Source organism: Phacochoerus africanus, chromosome 1 (genome assembly GCF_016906955.1).
Source record: "Phacochoerus africanus isolate WHEZ1 chromosome 1, ROS_Pafr_v1, whole genome shotgun sequence".
NCBI lineage: Eukaryota > Metazoa > Chordata > Mammalia > Artiodactyla > Suidae > Phacochoerus > Phacochoerus africanus.
In genome coordinates, this window is record NC_062544.1 from 56,363,916 (window position 1) to 56,379,312 (window position 15,397).

The 15,397-nt window shown below is 39.9% G+C and overlaps 1 protein-coding gene across 1 annotated transcript in view; it reads left to right on the forward strand.

The window, feature by feature from the left end:
* The window catches only part of LIFR (LIF receptor subunit alpha), an 81,649-nt gene extending 67,218 nt beyond the window's left edge, over window positions 1-14,431 (forward strand). The window contains exons 15-20 of the mRNA XM_047766721.1: window positions 2,227-2,328; window positions 3,012-3,179; window positions 5,926-6,087; window positions 7,228-7,321; window positions 9,185-9,263; window positions 9,637-14,431. Coding sequence (XP_047622677.1) covers window positions 2,227-2,328; window positions 3,012-3,179; window positions 5,926-6,087; window positions 7,228-7,321; window positions 9,185-9,263; window positions 9,637-10,260 — 1,229 coding nt within the window. The 3' untranslated portion in view covers window positions 10,261-14,431. The remainder of the gene's footprint in view (window positions 1-2,226; window positions 2,329-3,011; window positions 3,180-5,925; window positions 6,088-7,227; window positions 7,322-9,184; window positions 9,264-9,636) is intronic.
* The last annotated feature ends 966 nt before the right edge of the window (window positions 14,432-15,397 follow it).

The window sequence follows — 15,397 nt, forward strand, 5'->3', positions numbered from 1 at the left end:
GTGTCTGCCTGAGCCTGACACATTGGAAGTATACTCTAAAATCTTGACCACTCTTCCATCCTTTCTCACCTGGGCTTTGAGAATAATCTGCATGGACCAGGCAGAGTGGAGTGATGTGGAGATGTACCTCTTTAGGTAAAATATCTAGGATATAAATGTAAGCTGAGACCTGTAGGATGGGAAGGAGGACTTGCACTGCCAAGACAGATGAGCAAAGGCCCTGCTGCGGCTGAAAGAACAAAGGCTCTGAGAAGTTGGGTAACTTGCCCAAGGTCACAAAACTCGTTTTTGATCACACCAGGAATTTAACTTTAAAGCAACTCAGAGCTATTCAGAGCTTTAAGAGGCTGGGGATTTTTGTCTTTTATTTGCAGCTGCTAGGACACAGTGTGGCCACAATAGGCATGTTTCCTCTTCCTTTCTCATCTACTCTTTCAACTCTCCTCTCCCTTTTATGATCTCAAAACATTGTCCCAATGCTCTAAACCACTCAGACTCTTTTCCTTTTTAAGGTGGCTGAACCCTATAGAATATTGATATGCATAATTATAACATAAAACTGGTTTTACTAACAGACATGCAGTGTAAAATCAGACCCTCAAGCATACTTGTCCCCAAAGAGAAAAGTTGCAAAGAGATTTTAGAGGTTGACCATCTTCCTTTTGAGCCTGTAGACCACTGGTGTTCTGAATCAGAGAGTGAGTGCTTTAACCATACGAGAGTAATGGTACTCCACAAATTAGATGCAGCCCTGTTAGGCTGCCATTTCCCCCAAAGCAGTCTCTTCTTAGATCACTGCTGGTGAGCTACTAAGTACCCTTCAAGGCGCTGTTCAAATAGCACCTCTTGGTGGCTCTTTTCTGATCTTCTTAGATTCATTTGATGCCTCATTGAAAGGGCCACACACAGGCTATGAGAGGTCCCTCTAGTCTAACACAAGGTCTTAGAGTTACCCCCCCCCCTCGTCTGTCTTCCCACCTCTCTGCCAGCCGCTCCAGGCCAGGGGCCTTGTTATGTCCACCTCTGTGGTCCCAGCACTTCCCCCGTTGCATTGTATTGAAGAGGCATTTTAAAATGACCAACTTAGATTAAAGTTAAGTTCTGCTCTTGCTTGTCTTGTGGAGTTAACTCAAGGACACTAATGGTGATGCTGTAAATAGAAATAGACTTTAAGGCCCATTTCCTTTAACACTGTAGTGTCATGGTAGAGTGGAAATTTTAGTATCTGCTTCTTGGAAAGAAAGATACGTTCTTCCTCACAGGAATATCAGCGGGTTCCTTCCAACCCAAGAAGAACGCTAGTTAGGGAAGAACTTTTCAGAGTCATGATATGCACCTGAGACAGGTTAGAAAACTAACCCTAGACCAAATCTGGGAAGAAGTTGTCATTGCTTCATTTGAAGGAACAAAATGAAAGTCTTGATTACCATTTTTCCCCTTCAACGTGATGTCATGTTACAGCCCTAAACTTTTCATTACAGCAGAGGTGAATGCATTTAATTTTGGTTGAACCAGTTTTCACTCTGGATATTTACCAATTTTTAAAATGCAGGTCTGTTTGTGTGTGTGTATATATATTTTATTTATTTATTTTTTGCTTTTTAGGGCCACATTTACGGCAAATGCAAGTTCCCAGGCTAGGGGTCCAATCAGAACTATAGCTGCCAGCCCAAGCCACAGCCACAGCAACGCAGGATCCGAGCTGTGTCTGCCACTTACACCACAGCTTATGGCAGCGCCAGATCTGCAACTCACTGTGCAAGGCCAGGGATCAAACCCAAGTCTTCATGGATACTAGTCAGTTTTGTTTCTACTTTGCCACAATGGGAACTCCCATATTTCTATAATTTTTTTAAAATTAGCTTTGGAGGAGTTCCCATTGTGGCGCAGTGGAAACGAACCCAACTAGGAACCATGAGGTTTACGGGTTTGATCCCTGGCCTTGCTCAGTGGGTTAAGGATCTGGCGTTGCCGTGAGCTGTGGTGTAGATCATAGACGAGGCTCTGATCCTGCATTGTTGTGGCTGGTGTGTAGGCCAGCAGCTGTACCTCCAATTTGACCCCTAGCCTTGGAAGCTCCATATGCTGCACGTATGGGCCTAAAAAGCAAAAAAAAAAAAAAAAATTAGCTTTGGAAACTTCAGAGTGAGTTATTATAAATATGAATGACAAATATTCATAGTAATATGTACTTATGAAAGCTTGCTGATTGTTTTCATCTTATAGATCAGTTTCGACCAGGCATAAGATATAATTTTTTCCTGTATGGATGCAGAAATCAAGGATATCAATTACTGCGTTCTATAATTGGATATATAGAAGAATTGGGTAAGTTTTCTTAGAGTTCAAGGCATAACGAGAAATTATAAATATTTAATAATTGTAAGATTGAATTCTAAAAAGAGATTGAATTATTTATTAGTTCAAGGAAGAAAAATAATTTGTAAAACTAAAATTATAATTACTTACTCTTCATTTCTTCAGTGTTTATATTTCGCAGTTTTACTGTTGTCATTGAGAAAATTCTTAATTTGGGTGTCAGAAAATACTTAATTTGTACTTATACAAATTTAAAAACTGTTAATTTAAAACTAACAATAAAGAGGGGAAATGTAAATGAAGTCTATTTAAGTAGCCACTTAAAGATTTTACATAGGTTACCTCCCTAGATATGTATCACTTCTAAAAGTTGTAGTTCTACCTTTGTGTCTTCACAGCAAAAGTGTGATAATATCTATGAAAGTTTATGATTAAATAGAGAATGAAATTCTAATTCCAAGTTAGCTGTCTTTGAAGCTAAAAATCTCATTAGACTTTAATGCTTTGGAGTTCTTTGGTAGCCTAGAGGTTAAGGATTCTGCAGGCAAGGCTGGAAAAAAGAAAGAAAGAAAGAAAAGAAAGAGAGCGAGAGAGAAAGAAAGAAAGGAAGGAAGGAAGAAAAGAAAAAAACCTAAGGTCATGCTCTGTATCAGTAAACCCTCATTTAGCTATTGACTTTTTTCCTTCTACAGCTCCAACTGTTGCACCAAATTTTACTGTTGAGGATACATCTGCAGATTCAATTTTAGTGAAATGGGAAGATATTCCTGTGGAAGAGCTTAGAGGCTTTTTAAGAGGATATTTATTTTACTTTGAAAAAGGAGAGAGAGATACATTTAAGATGGAGGGTTTGGAATCAGGTAGGTAAATTACTAGAATAATTATACTATTTCTTGTAAGTTCTTTATTAAACTACAAAAAAAAAAAGAAAAGAAAAAGAGGGAAGAAAATGCTGCTGAGTAGTTTATACTGAATTCCAAAACTCTCTGAAAAATAGGAAAGTGAATATGCAGTCATTTGATGAATATGAGAATTTTAAGATTCTTATATCACATGTGATAAATGGCATGTAGTCTTTCAGAAATCATTTAAATCCAAATCTTTGGATTGAGTCTCATAGGACAGAGACGATCTCTGACTAATCTTGCATGATCCATAACATATAGCATCTTATGAAGATTGCTTAAAAAAAAAAAAGTCTTCCTGTACTTGTAATGATGGAGGAGAAAACTCAGGAACCTAACTAATGGCCTGGAAGCCTCCTCCTATCTGACAAGAACCATCCACACAGCCATGGCCCTACTGACTTAATTGTTGATCAGGGATAATGTGTATGTCCATTAAATCTTGAAAAGTACAGTCAGTCCTTGACAATTGGTTAGTGTGTTATGTCCAGGGACCTTTGAGAATCCTCAGATTTATAATACAGAAATGTTTATCGCAGACTTTTGGCTTTAAACTCTAAATTATATTTCTGTTGGGAATCAGATGTTTCTTATTCATGGCTGAACAACACAGGCGTATCATGTCTTCAATTTGAGAACTTTCATTTTCCCAACTAACGACCTCTCCTTGGCAAGAAATCATTTGAATTATTTAATGCCTGTCTGACAAGTAGAGAACAACAAGGCTGCATGGAAATGCTGATCAACTGGGCACTAGCCGAGTCACCTCCCAAGAGCAGCTGCAAATGCACCTCCTCCAGATGACCAGGTTCTGCATTTCCTCAACCTTCAAAGTTGAGGGACGCCCTAAAGATCAGATTCTGCAAACATCCAGAGTCTAGTGTAATTTCCTTCAGATTTTCAGAAATTTTATAATTGAACCAGTTAAAATTCTAGCATGTAGACTTCTAGTTAGGGTGGATTAGTTGCTAAAATTAGAGTAAAATAGAAAAAAAAAAAATGCTTAAAGCCACAAAGAGGAATTCCTATTGTGTATCTCAGTGGGTAACAAACCTGAGTAGTATCCATAAGGATGTGGGTTCAGTCCCTGGCCTCTCTCAGTGGGTTAAGGATCCTGCATTGCTGTGGCTCTGGCGTAGGCTGGCAGCTACAGCTCCAATTTGAGCCCTAGCCTAGGAATTTCCATTGCTACGGGTGCAGCCCTAAAAAGCAAAAAAATATATGTATATATTTTTTTAGGCCACAAAGACACACAACTTAAGAAGCAAAAAAGAGGATTTGGAAACATTGACGTATGGAAGTTGGCCAAGTGGCCTAGAGGATGGGGAAATCTAGGTGGACAGTCAGGGATCAGTGAGAAGTAATTTGGTTCATCCTACAGGCCAACGATTAGGATGCATCTGGCCTGAACAGAAGGAATTGATTGAAAGTCTGTGGAAGGAACAGTTAGAAGCCCCAAGTTCTACGCCAGCTCTGAGCTGCTCATGTGACTGCCCTCCCCTGCTTGAGAACAAGAGGTTTATTCTGAATCAGAGAGCCTTCTGACAGGGGACACCGTAATAAACAGTATGACCTGCCCTCTTCTTCCTTCCCACCTAATTAATAGGACTTCAGCTAGGCCTACTTCCCGGATAGGTGATGAGAGGATCAGAGTAAATGGCTCCTGAGGAAAGACATAAAAGATGCTGTTATTTGGGGTATTATCCTAATGAAAAGCCAGGAACCCACCTGGTCATTCCCCACCAGTGATGAGTAAAGCCCACCAACCAATAAACCCCACCTATGCACATCAAGCTTCCAGTGCACCTTTTAGTGGCTCACCCTTGAACATGACAAATGGACAGGGATAATTAGGTGGTTGAGATATCTGCTAACATGAAAGACACCAGGAGAAGTAAGAGGAAACAGATGCAGTGTGGACTGGAGCAGATAATGTCTAAAATTTAAAAGTGAGCATTGCCAATCTAAGTTTATTTCAAAATATGCAAGTTAGTACCCAGAGAAACCAGTAACTTGATTTTAAAGTGATTGTAGGTGGGTACTGACAGAAAACTGCTACTTTTGGTTATTAGCTACATAGTGTGATTTAGTTTTTAAACTATTGTATTATTTTGGTTAAATTTTAAAAACAATAGTTTAAATAGTTCTTCACGTTTCCCTTCAGAATGATTCACAGGCTTCCTCACTAGTGTCTCATTTGAGAACTCAGGCACACTGCCTCATTGCCTGCACACTTTGGGGCCATTTCTTTCGATGTCTGTTCTTGCTCCCTAGAGTTTCTCACTTGGCTCACAGGCACCATCAACCTGAGTGATAGTGTCCCCGCCCCAGTGACTTTTGGTTGGGTGGGATTTCATACTCTGAGAAAGAGAAGAGACTTTTATTGATCGCCCGCTATATGCCAGGCAGTATTGTAGAGAATATGCACAGAAATTTCACACAGCCCTGAGAGGTAAGTTGTGATATTCTATTTCACGTTGGAGAAACTCAAGGTCAGAGTGGTTTAAATGATAGGCCTGTAACATAGCTACTGACTGGCAAAGATGGAACTTTGAACACGGCTCTGGCTGGCTCCATGGGCTTGGTCCTGAGGTGGCCAGCATTCACTCATTTAAAAAGGATATGGGTATGACAGGTTTGAGTAACCATGTGTTTAAAACGGTGTAGAGATCACTAATAATCTTCTTCACTTTAAAAATAGGTCGTTCTGACGTAAAGGTTAAGAATATTACTGACATATCCCAGAAGACACTGAGAATTGCTGACCTTCAGGGTAAAACCAGTTACCATCTAGTCTTACGAGCCTATACAGACGGAGGAATGGGCCCAGAGAAGAGCATGTTTGTTGTGACAAAGGAAAATTGTGAGTTAAATGTTGCCATTGAGTTGCTTTCCATATTTGAATGCATTGTGTTTCTAGCTGTTGGTTTTAAAATTTCAGGGTTTTTTTGCACTTTTATAGTGGGTAGAAGGCAGTGTTAAAAGGGCATTAGGATGACTTCATATTTATTATCAGTAATCTGAAGCTTATGGCCTAACGAGTACTTGAGAGAGTAATGAATTAAAGATGCATGTGAAGTCTAGAATTCTAAGTTCATGTTGAATTTATATAATGGTCAATAGTTTTAAATTTTTCTGCCGGAAATATTCTGTGATTTTAACATATCAAGGAAGAGTGTAAGAAATATCCTTTTAAAAAAGTATAAAGCACAACACTAACAAATTTAAGATGGAAAGCGGAGAAGAGTGATAGACTTGACTAGCTTGTCAACAGCCAGGACCTTTAGATCATAAGTGTATTTTCTAGGTGTTACCATCATGGCTCAGCAGTTTTCAAACCCAACTAGCATCCATGACAACTTGGGTTCAATCCCTGGCCTCACTAAGTGGGTTAAGGATCCGGCATGGCCATGAGCTGTGATGTAGGTCGCAGATGTGGCTCGGATCGTGCATTGCTGTGGCTCTGGCAGGTACAGCTCCGATTCGACCCCTTGCCTGGGAACCTCTGTATGCGGAAGGTGCTGCCCTAAAAAAGACAAAAAAAAATGTTTTTTTCTAGCCCTGGGTTGGAATTCACATTCACCCTTAAATAAAGGACCATGTGGAGATGATTCTCAGCTGGGGGTGATTTTGCCTTCTAGGAGACACTTGGCAATGCCTGGTGACATTTTGGTTGGAGCTACTGGTATCTAGTGGTTGGAGACCCACAGATGCTGTTAAACTGCCTACAGTGCATGGGACAGCCTCCTCTTTGCAAAACACATGACAAAGAAGTATCTCCCAGAGGTGTTAGTAGGGTCAAGGTAGAGAAGCCCTGCTCTAAAGAACATAAAAATTATTACAGCACTTTTTAAAGGTTATGTTTGCGTAGTTTTTTATTTTCCTTGGAGCAGTTAGGATTTTTTTTCATCAAGTAATCTACTGACTTAATCTTGTAGTATGAATTTATTCCATAGTTAATACTAAAAAATGGTGATTTTAACATTTTCAATATTCTTTTCAGCTGTGGGATTAATTATTGCCATTCTCATCCCAGTGGCAGTGGCAGTCATTGTTGGAGTGGTAACAAGTATCCTTTGCTATCGGAAACGAGAATGGTAATGATTTGCTACTCTTGCTGTTTTGTTCTCAGGGGCATGTTTATTTAGTTTATGTGTTAACATATAAGTTTTTGGTGGAAAGTAGGTAGTTAAAAAATACCTGTATTAGTCAGAATTAATGTTGGAGTTAATATTAAGCAAGAACATGGCACATTATTTTCAGGTTTTAAAGTTAACAAGGTGAGTTCCCATCATGGCTCAGTGGTTAACGAATCCAACTAGGAACCATGAGGTTTTGGATTTGATCCCTGACCTTGCTCAGTGGGTTAAGGATCTGGCGTTGCCGTGAGCTGTGGTGTAGGTTGCAGACACAGCTCGGATCCCACGTTGCCATGGCTCTGGTGTAGGCCGGCGGCTACAGCTCCGATTAGACCCCTAGCCTGGGAACCTCCATATTCCGTGGGAACAGCCCTAGAAATGGCAAAAAAAAAAAAAAAAAGGTGAAAGTGTAAATTTTTCCCTATAGTATTTACTAATTAAACTAATAGCAGTTGTGCTCAAAAAAAATATTTACAGGCCTAAGTATGTCAGTAGTTATATATAAGATTAAATGTAATTTAATGATCACAATTTCCCTTGTTTTGGTGCTGACCTAGTTAGAAAATCCAGTCATTTATTTATTTATTCAACAAATAGGCACAGCCCCTCGCATGGAAAGGGGGATATAGTAGTGAACTAAATGAGCATGGTCCTTAGACTTAGAGGAGAGTGGGAAGGACGTTAAACCCATGCTCAGTGAATGAATACATGCATACAAAGTGGGCTTGGGGGCCGGGAAGGCAGGGGCACCATGAGAGGAGAGGAGCAGGGACCCATCTCAGTGGAGGTGATCAGCTGGGGCTCCTGGTGGATTCTGCTGGATCAGGGTCCTAAAGGGTATGAAGAGGGGAAAGAATGGGCCAGACAGAGGGAACAGCTTCTGTGAGGGCCCAGAGATTGGAAAGAGCTGATCCTCTGGAGAGAGAGAACTGTGTGTCAGAGTGCAGCGAGAGGGTGAGAGTGGTGTGAGCTGAGGTGAGGTGAGCGGGCTCAGGGGCAAGTGCCTAGTGCTTGACCAGCCCAGCTGCCGGAACTGGGCTGGGGGGCTGTGTTCATGCTGAGACTGTTCTCACTCGCCTTAAAACTGCTGTCATCTGTGATAAAGAAGAAAATGTACACTAGCAATCCTGGCTTGTAAATCAGAATAGTAATAGTTCAGAACTATAGCATACCCTGTTTTGGTGACCATATTCTCGTTATCAAAAATCACATTTTAAAAATGATTTCAATGCAAACAAAGATAAAATAAGCAGATAGTTTAGAAGTTAGAGCATTTTGGACTTATTTTAACAAAAATTTTTTTTCTGCAGGAATTTCAAATAATCACTGGTTCTTTTTATCAGCTATGGGGCACTGAACAAATTTCATTTTTGTTTGCATTCAGTTGCTCCTCAAGATTAACAGCCTTCCTTTTTCTAATAGCTCAGGGCCTATTTTCAGCAGTGGAGGACTGCATAATGCAAATATGTTCCAAGTAGTCAGCCATGCTTAGTCCGGTCTGCAGTGTGCATATTTTGATTAGATGAGTAATGCCTGTATTGGACTTTCGACTTGATAGCATAATCACCATTTTAATTCTTTGCATTTTCATTTTCATAAGATATTACAGTTCTAGAAATAAAGGTACTGTTTCTAATTTTCAAATAGAACCTCTCAATGCATTGTTTCAAAAGCTGTTGGTGACTGATCACACTGAAAATCATCTTCCATTTTTACCTCAAATGTTCATTGATGTATTCAAAATAAGCCTGATAACTTATTAACTTATTTGTTGTCTAATTGGTGATCTTATTATTAAATGTGCTTAATCTTTATTTAAAGGATTAAAGAAACCTTCTACCCTGATATTCCAAATCCAGAAAATTGTAAAGCTCTTCAGTTTCAAAAGAGTGTCTGTGAGGTAATCCTTTATTTTCTTACATTTACCTTTGAAGTATTGACTTCCTTTTTTTTAGTCTTTTGTGAAAAGTTTTTAACATGCAGATATCACCCAAAGTAAAATGTATTGAGAAAATAGCAGAGCTTTAACATCTGCTGAACTTCTGAAATTATTAATTTTAATTTTATACTGTACTGTCCCCTTTTTTTCCACTACTGTTGAGCAAAGGAAAACACCGATGTAGAAAAAAAAGTAGCTTTGCTCTATTGTGCACTACAGAATAGTAGAGACACATTTTTATTAGCAGCTGTGGAAAAAAAATGTTTCTTTTTGTAGGAGGGGCATTACAGCAGCTTTTGTGCCATCCCTAATCCATTTTAAAATTTATTTCTAGGGAAACAGTGCTCTTAAAACATTGGAAATGAATCCTTGTACCCCAAATAATGTTGAGGTTCTGGAAACTCGATCAGCAGTTCCTAAAATAGAAGATACAGAAATAATCTCTCCAGTAGCTGAGCGTCCGGAAGAGAGCTCTGATGCAGAACCCGAAAACCATGTGGTTGTGTCCTATTGTCCACCGGTCATTGAGGAAGAGATAGGGAACCCAGGAGTGGATGAAGCCGGCGGGGCCTCACAGGTCATTTACATCGACGTCCAGTCCATGTACCAGCCTCAGGCAAAACCAGAGGAAGAACCAGAAAATGACCCTGTGGTGGGGGCAGGCTATAAGCCTCAGATGCACCTCCCCATTACCTCTACTGTAGAAGATCTGGCTGCAGATGATGACTTAGACAAAATTGCAGCTTACAGACCTCAGGCAAATGTAAATACTTGGAACTTAGTATCTCCAGACTCACCTAGGTCCACAGACAGCAACAGTGAAATTGTCTCTTTTGGAAGCCCCTGCTCCATTAACTCCCGACAATTTTTGATTCCTCCTAAAGATGAAGATTCTCCTAAATCCAGTGGAGGAGGGTGGTCCTTTACAAACTTTTTTCAGAACAAACCAAATGATTAACAACAGTGTCCCCCGACACTCCAGTCTGCCATCTCAATAAGCTCCTGTTGCCAGTGCTGCCGCAGCAGCACTGGGTGTCTTGGAGGGATCCTGTGAAGCATGGTTAGTGAGGTGGATGTCACTCACAAGAGTTACACTGCAAGTGTTCATGTGCTTTTAATGTAGTCTAAACGCCAAAATTCAGTAACTCAGAAATTCAGTCCACACAACTCATGGTTGGGAGCTATCTGTGATTCGAGCCAGAGAATTCTCATGTTGTTCTGCCTTCAAGAAGCATTTCACTAATGAAAACTGCCTGGTCCATATGTGCAAGACAAATCCCACAGCAACTGTATTCTGTTCTATTGTTCATCATCAGGTGTTCTCATGCATATGCTTTTTGGAATTGTAAGCAGATTTGCAGGCAAGGGAGAAAAATGTCAAAGTAACAGATGAGGTTTATTTGCCTGGCATTTGCTCCATTCTAGGTGAAAGCCAAGCATAGATTTTAAAACTTTGACCATTATTCTTTATCCACTGCATTTTAAAAAAATTAATATAATTTTAATATAGCAACAGCTCTTTAGTGTTTTGTTTGATAACGTATGCTGATTTCCGTGCCTACTGTATAATGGTTATCAGTTTTCTCAGGGGTACAAACTTGGAAAATGAGCGTGACACTGACCAGCCCAAATCAGAATCATGTCTTCTCTCTTTGGTAGGTTTTTCAAACTGTTCCATTATTTTTTATGCTAGCTTCCCTAATTAGGGTGCCCTAATATTTAAAACTTAAATTTCCAAGACTATGGATACTGAGTTTTCAAAAAAAATCATTATTGGCTCTTTTGTTTTTGTTGACACAGGTCAGTTTTATAATATATGAACAAATTCAATATTATTCATAAACATATAATTCCAGTGATTTACTATTTCAAATGACTACTAAGCAATATCTGGCACCATTAGCTCTCTGGATAGTTCAGATTGGCCTCGGTTCCTCCTGACAAGACCGTGCATTGAGCCCCATTGCCCAGGCAGTGACGATCTTTGACACCTTCTGGCAGGTACCTCCTGCTCTGCTCCTGCAACCTTAGCAGTTCCTCCCGCTTAAAGGATCATCAGTCCAGACTATTTGATTCCGTCCTCAGACTTTTAAATATTAAAACTAAAAAAATAAGGATTCTTACAGGGACAGTTACTCGAGGGCTATTTCATGCAGGGCTTGGAGTCAGTGGGCCTACTTGTATTAAAGGCGCAGAAGTTGCTCTGCTAACTCTAGCACAGCACCCTCTGCCCTCTGATTTTCAGAAGTGATGTCTAGAATGAATGTGGTTCTTGGAAAAGCAAAACTGAAAAACTAAAAAGCATTATCTTGCATTTTCCCTGCCCTCAGGTTGTCTTTGTATTTTGTCTTTTGAGAGTTAAGGCAAAAGTACTTTAAAATTTGGAAGATCTGAGTAAGTCAAGATATGCCCTTTTTAAAATCATCTGAGGTTCTGTAATGTACTTACAAATAATGGATCAGTTATTTTTTTTTTCCAACATAATGTATCATTATAAAAAGCATATTGTGGAAAAAAGGCACAATATGAGTGACAAGGGGCAAAATCTATTTAGGTACTCTGTTTATGAACCCTGATTTTAATTGCTAGGATTCAATTAAATCCCTGAGCTTCCTGATATATAAACATGTGGAATGAAATACAATTAATTAGGTATACACATAGTGTAGTAAAACTGCATGATAATTTTCAACAATGAAAATTGTATCCAACCAGAGCACCTCTGAACAGATCACCCTGTCCTCATTTCTCCTGTTGGGCTCCTTCCCTTTCCTTCCACCCAGACAGAGGCTAAGGCTACCTTCTCTCCCTGCAGAAGCTCGTCATTATCACACCCCTCCTGCCCACCACAAGGGCAGCAGTCCTATACCTCATCTCCTTAGGATAAGTGTTGGCTAAGGTAGAAGTTTATTGATCTTAACCCCACTATCGTGAGATAATAGGAAAAGGCCAGAAGAGATTGTTTGATCTCTGCCATTAATGCATATGCTTTTCAGCTGTGACCATCTGGATCCAGTGCCTCAGCCTATATATAACGACTCATTTGTTTGACTAATGGTAAATATCACTGGAGCTCAAGTCCTTTCACTCCGTCCAAGTCTTCGCAGCTTTTTCTGTGTGAAAATGGTTCAAAGTGCAGCTCACCTCTCCCCTGCCTCTCAAGAGATCCGTCTGTACACTGGATCACTGGATTGGCTCTGTTTGTCTGGGCAGGCTCCTTCTAATTTGCAATGTGCTTAGAAGAATGTGCTTTAGGTCTGAGGATTTCCTTGTCTTTCCCCATTGAATTGAAGCTAGATCTACTCTGTAGATGGGAAGTGATTACCTCCCCACCTCCGTCCCACCTGGGCCTGTGGGGACAGAGAGGGGAGGGGAGACGGGGCAGAAAAACACCCTCTGTCCCAGATCCAGTTGCTGTGGCACTGGAGACCCTGGTAAATGTGCCGTTTGTCAGTGCCGGGACCAGGCCTGGTTCTGTCCAGGTAGATTAGCTCTTTCTGTAGACGGGCCAACTAAAGGCTGCTTAGAAGAGGAGGCCCGAAGTATTCCCTCCAGCCCCTCCTGACTGGGAAAATAATTGAGAAACCCCTCTTTGCTGCCAGGGTTTCCAACTAAAACCCAATCATTGGTTGGAAAATTCTAAATGTCTGAACTAGAAGTATATTGCATTATGTCTTGATGAGTGCTGTATAAAGGACATGTTTTCACATTTCCTACAGGCCTGTTCACTTATTAGCCAATTTCAAATCAAGCTTCCCTTGGGAGGAATGGAGATTCTGGTGGTCATCGTGACTGCATTTCTCTTGTGAGTGGCCATCTTAATTAAAAAATATTTAATATAAAAATATTCTTAGAAGACTTAGCTAGGCTTTTGACATGAGCTAGACCTTGTACTTATGTATTGCATGGATTAACATCCATATGTGATTGAAGTTTCAGTGTGCTGAACCTGCAGAAGCCTGGGTTTGACCTTGTGACCCGAGTATCTGGATAGTTGATGTTCATGTGCTGAGGTGAGAGAGGTGCTTAGACACAGAGGCAGCCACTCACAGAAAAGTTTAAGGGAGGAGGTTTCAGCCTCCTTTTCCATACCAGCATTACTCTCCAGCTCACGAATCTAAAGGATTGCATTTAAATATATCTAGTCCAATCGCACTCCTCGGGAAAATGTGGTGAAAGTCACATTCTTAAATCTTCATGCAGCTTGTATTCTTGTTGGAAACTAGTCCTGTAACTTCTTGTCTTCATACTGGTCATAATTAGAGAACATTATGGAAGTTCCCTGGGGGTCTAGTGGTTAGGACTTGGTGCTTTCACTACTGCAGCCTGGGGTCAGTCCCTGGTCTGGGAACTGTGATCCCACATCAAGCCACTGCACAGTGGGGCCAAAAAAAAAGCAAGAATATTATAGTCCTTTCTGTATTGAATAATGAGATGTAGTTTAGTGAAGGAGGCTAGGGAACATTTTCTTCCAAAAGGAATTTGGAATCAATTTTATGATATTTTGAAATGAAAGTACTCCCTAACATGTCAGTCTGCAAAAAAATGTTATCTCAAAATTTTACTACTGCTGAGTCATATAATCTGAGGAAAAAAAAAAAAAGTTTTTGTTTAATTTTTACTGCTTTCTGCTTTGAACCTTGTTAAAATTTGTGTATTTTTTTAATCAAATGCCCTTTTTTCCTTATTTTGAACGTATGAAATTGGGCATCTCAAATATAGGGTCATTAGCTAATCACAAAGACTAGGCACGTAATGACAGTTCAGTCAGTTTTTTATTGACAGAGACCCATCCCAGAATGTGCAAATTCAGCAGAGTTTTCCTAAAGGTCAGTAGATGTCAAGATCCAGCTTTGCAGATCTGAGATTCTTGGCTTGAAGATTCAGATCTACTCCAGAAGCGACTCCACAGTTTGAAAACCTGGGAAAGACTCATGCAGAAATATCACAAAACGTCACCAGATACCTTATTCCAGCTTAATTTTGAGTGTTCACAGTATCTTATTTGATGGGTACACAATGCGGGACATGTTTGTGCCAACCAACAAGTGTTTCTAGCAAACCAACAAGGTGTGAGCTTAGCTGACTAGGACGAGCACTCATTCTCTTGATAAACTTTCTTCAAAGCATTTATTTTAAACTGGTATTTCTTGCTGAAATAAAGTTTCATGGTACCATGTCCATCTTTTTATATTCAGAAGGAAATCTTTCACAGAAGAAAACAATTTGTGGCCAAACTTAGAGGAATTGCATCTTTTAGATATGACCTTAGAATATCATTGGAAATGACTCGTTTTGAATTTGGTCTATTTATACCTCTGTGGATTATGTACCAGGGCTATTAATATTTAAACCTCTTATTTTGATAGCGTGGTGACGTTTAAATTCCTTTAAATTAGTACTTTTTTCTTAACTATTACATGATCATCTTCATGCTAGTTATAATACAGATGAACCATTTTTTTTAATCTTTTTTTTTTTTTTTTTTTTTGCTATTTCTTGGGCCGCTCCTGCGGCACATGGAGGTTCCCAGGCTAGGGGGCTAATCGGAGCGGTGGCCGCCAGCCTACGCCAGAGCCACAGCAACGCAGGATCCGAGCCGCGTCTGCAGCCTACACCACAGCTCACGGCAAAGCTGGATCGTTAACCCACTGAGCAAGGGCAGGGACCGAACCCGCAACCTCATGGTTCCTAGTCGGATTCGTTAACCACTGCGCCACGACGGGAACTCCCAGATGAACCATTTTTAATGCTGGTAATGGAAGATTAAGAACAACATTCTGTTAATTGATAATGTCAGGCTTTATTGGGTATGGTAAAATTTCAGGGGCTGTAATTTGAATATATCCAAACCCTTATAATTGATACTGAGTTATGACAGAATTCTGTTATTTTTAACCATGAGTAGCACTTGTTTATCCTTACATTTAAAATGTTAATATTTTGGATTATAAGTCTCCATGTTATAGAATTTACCTATCCAAGACAAATTCTGTGTAACATTTTTATGGAAATTTAAAGTAGTGCTTTAAGAGGGAAATCCTCTGAATATTTTTAATGTGCCTAGTTGAAGAAACAGAAACCAATAAATTCAA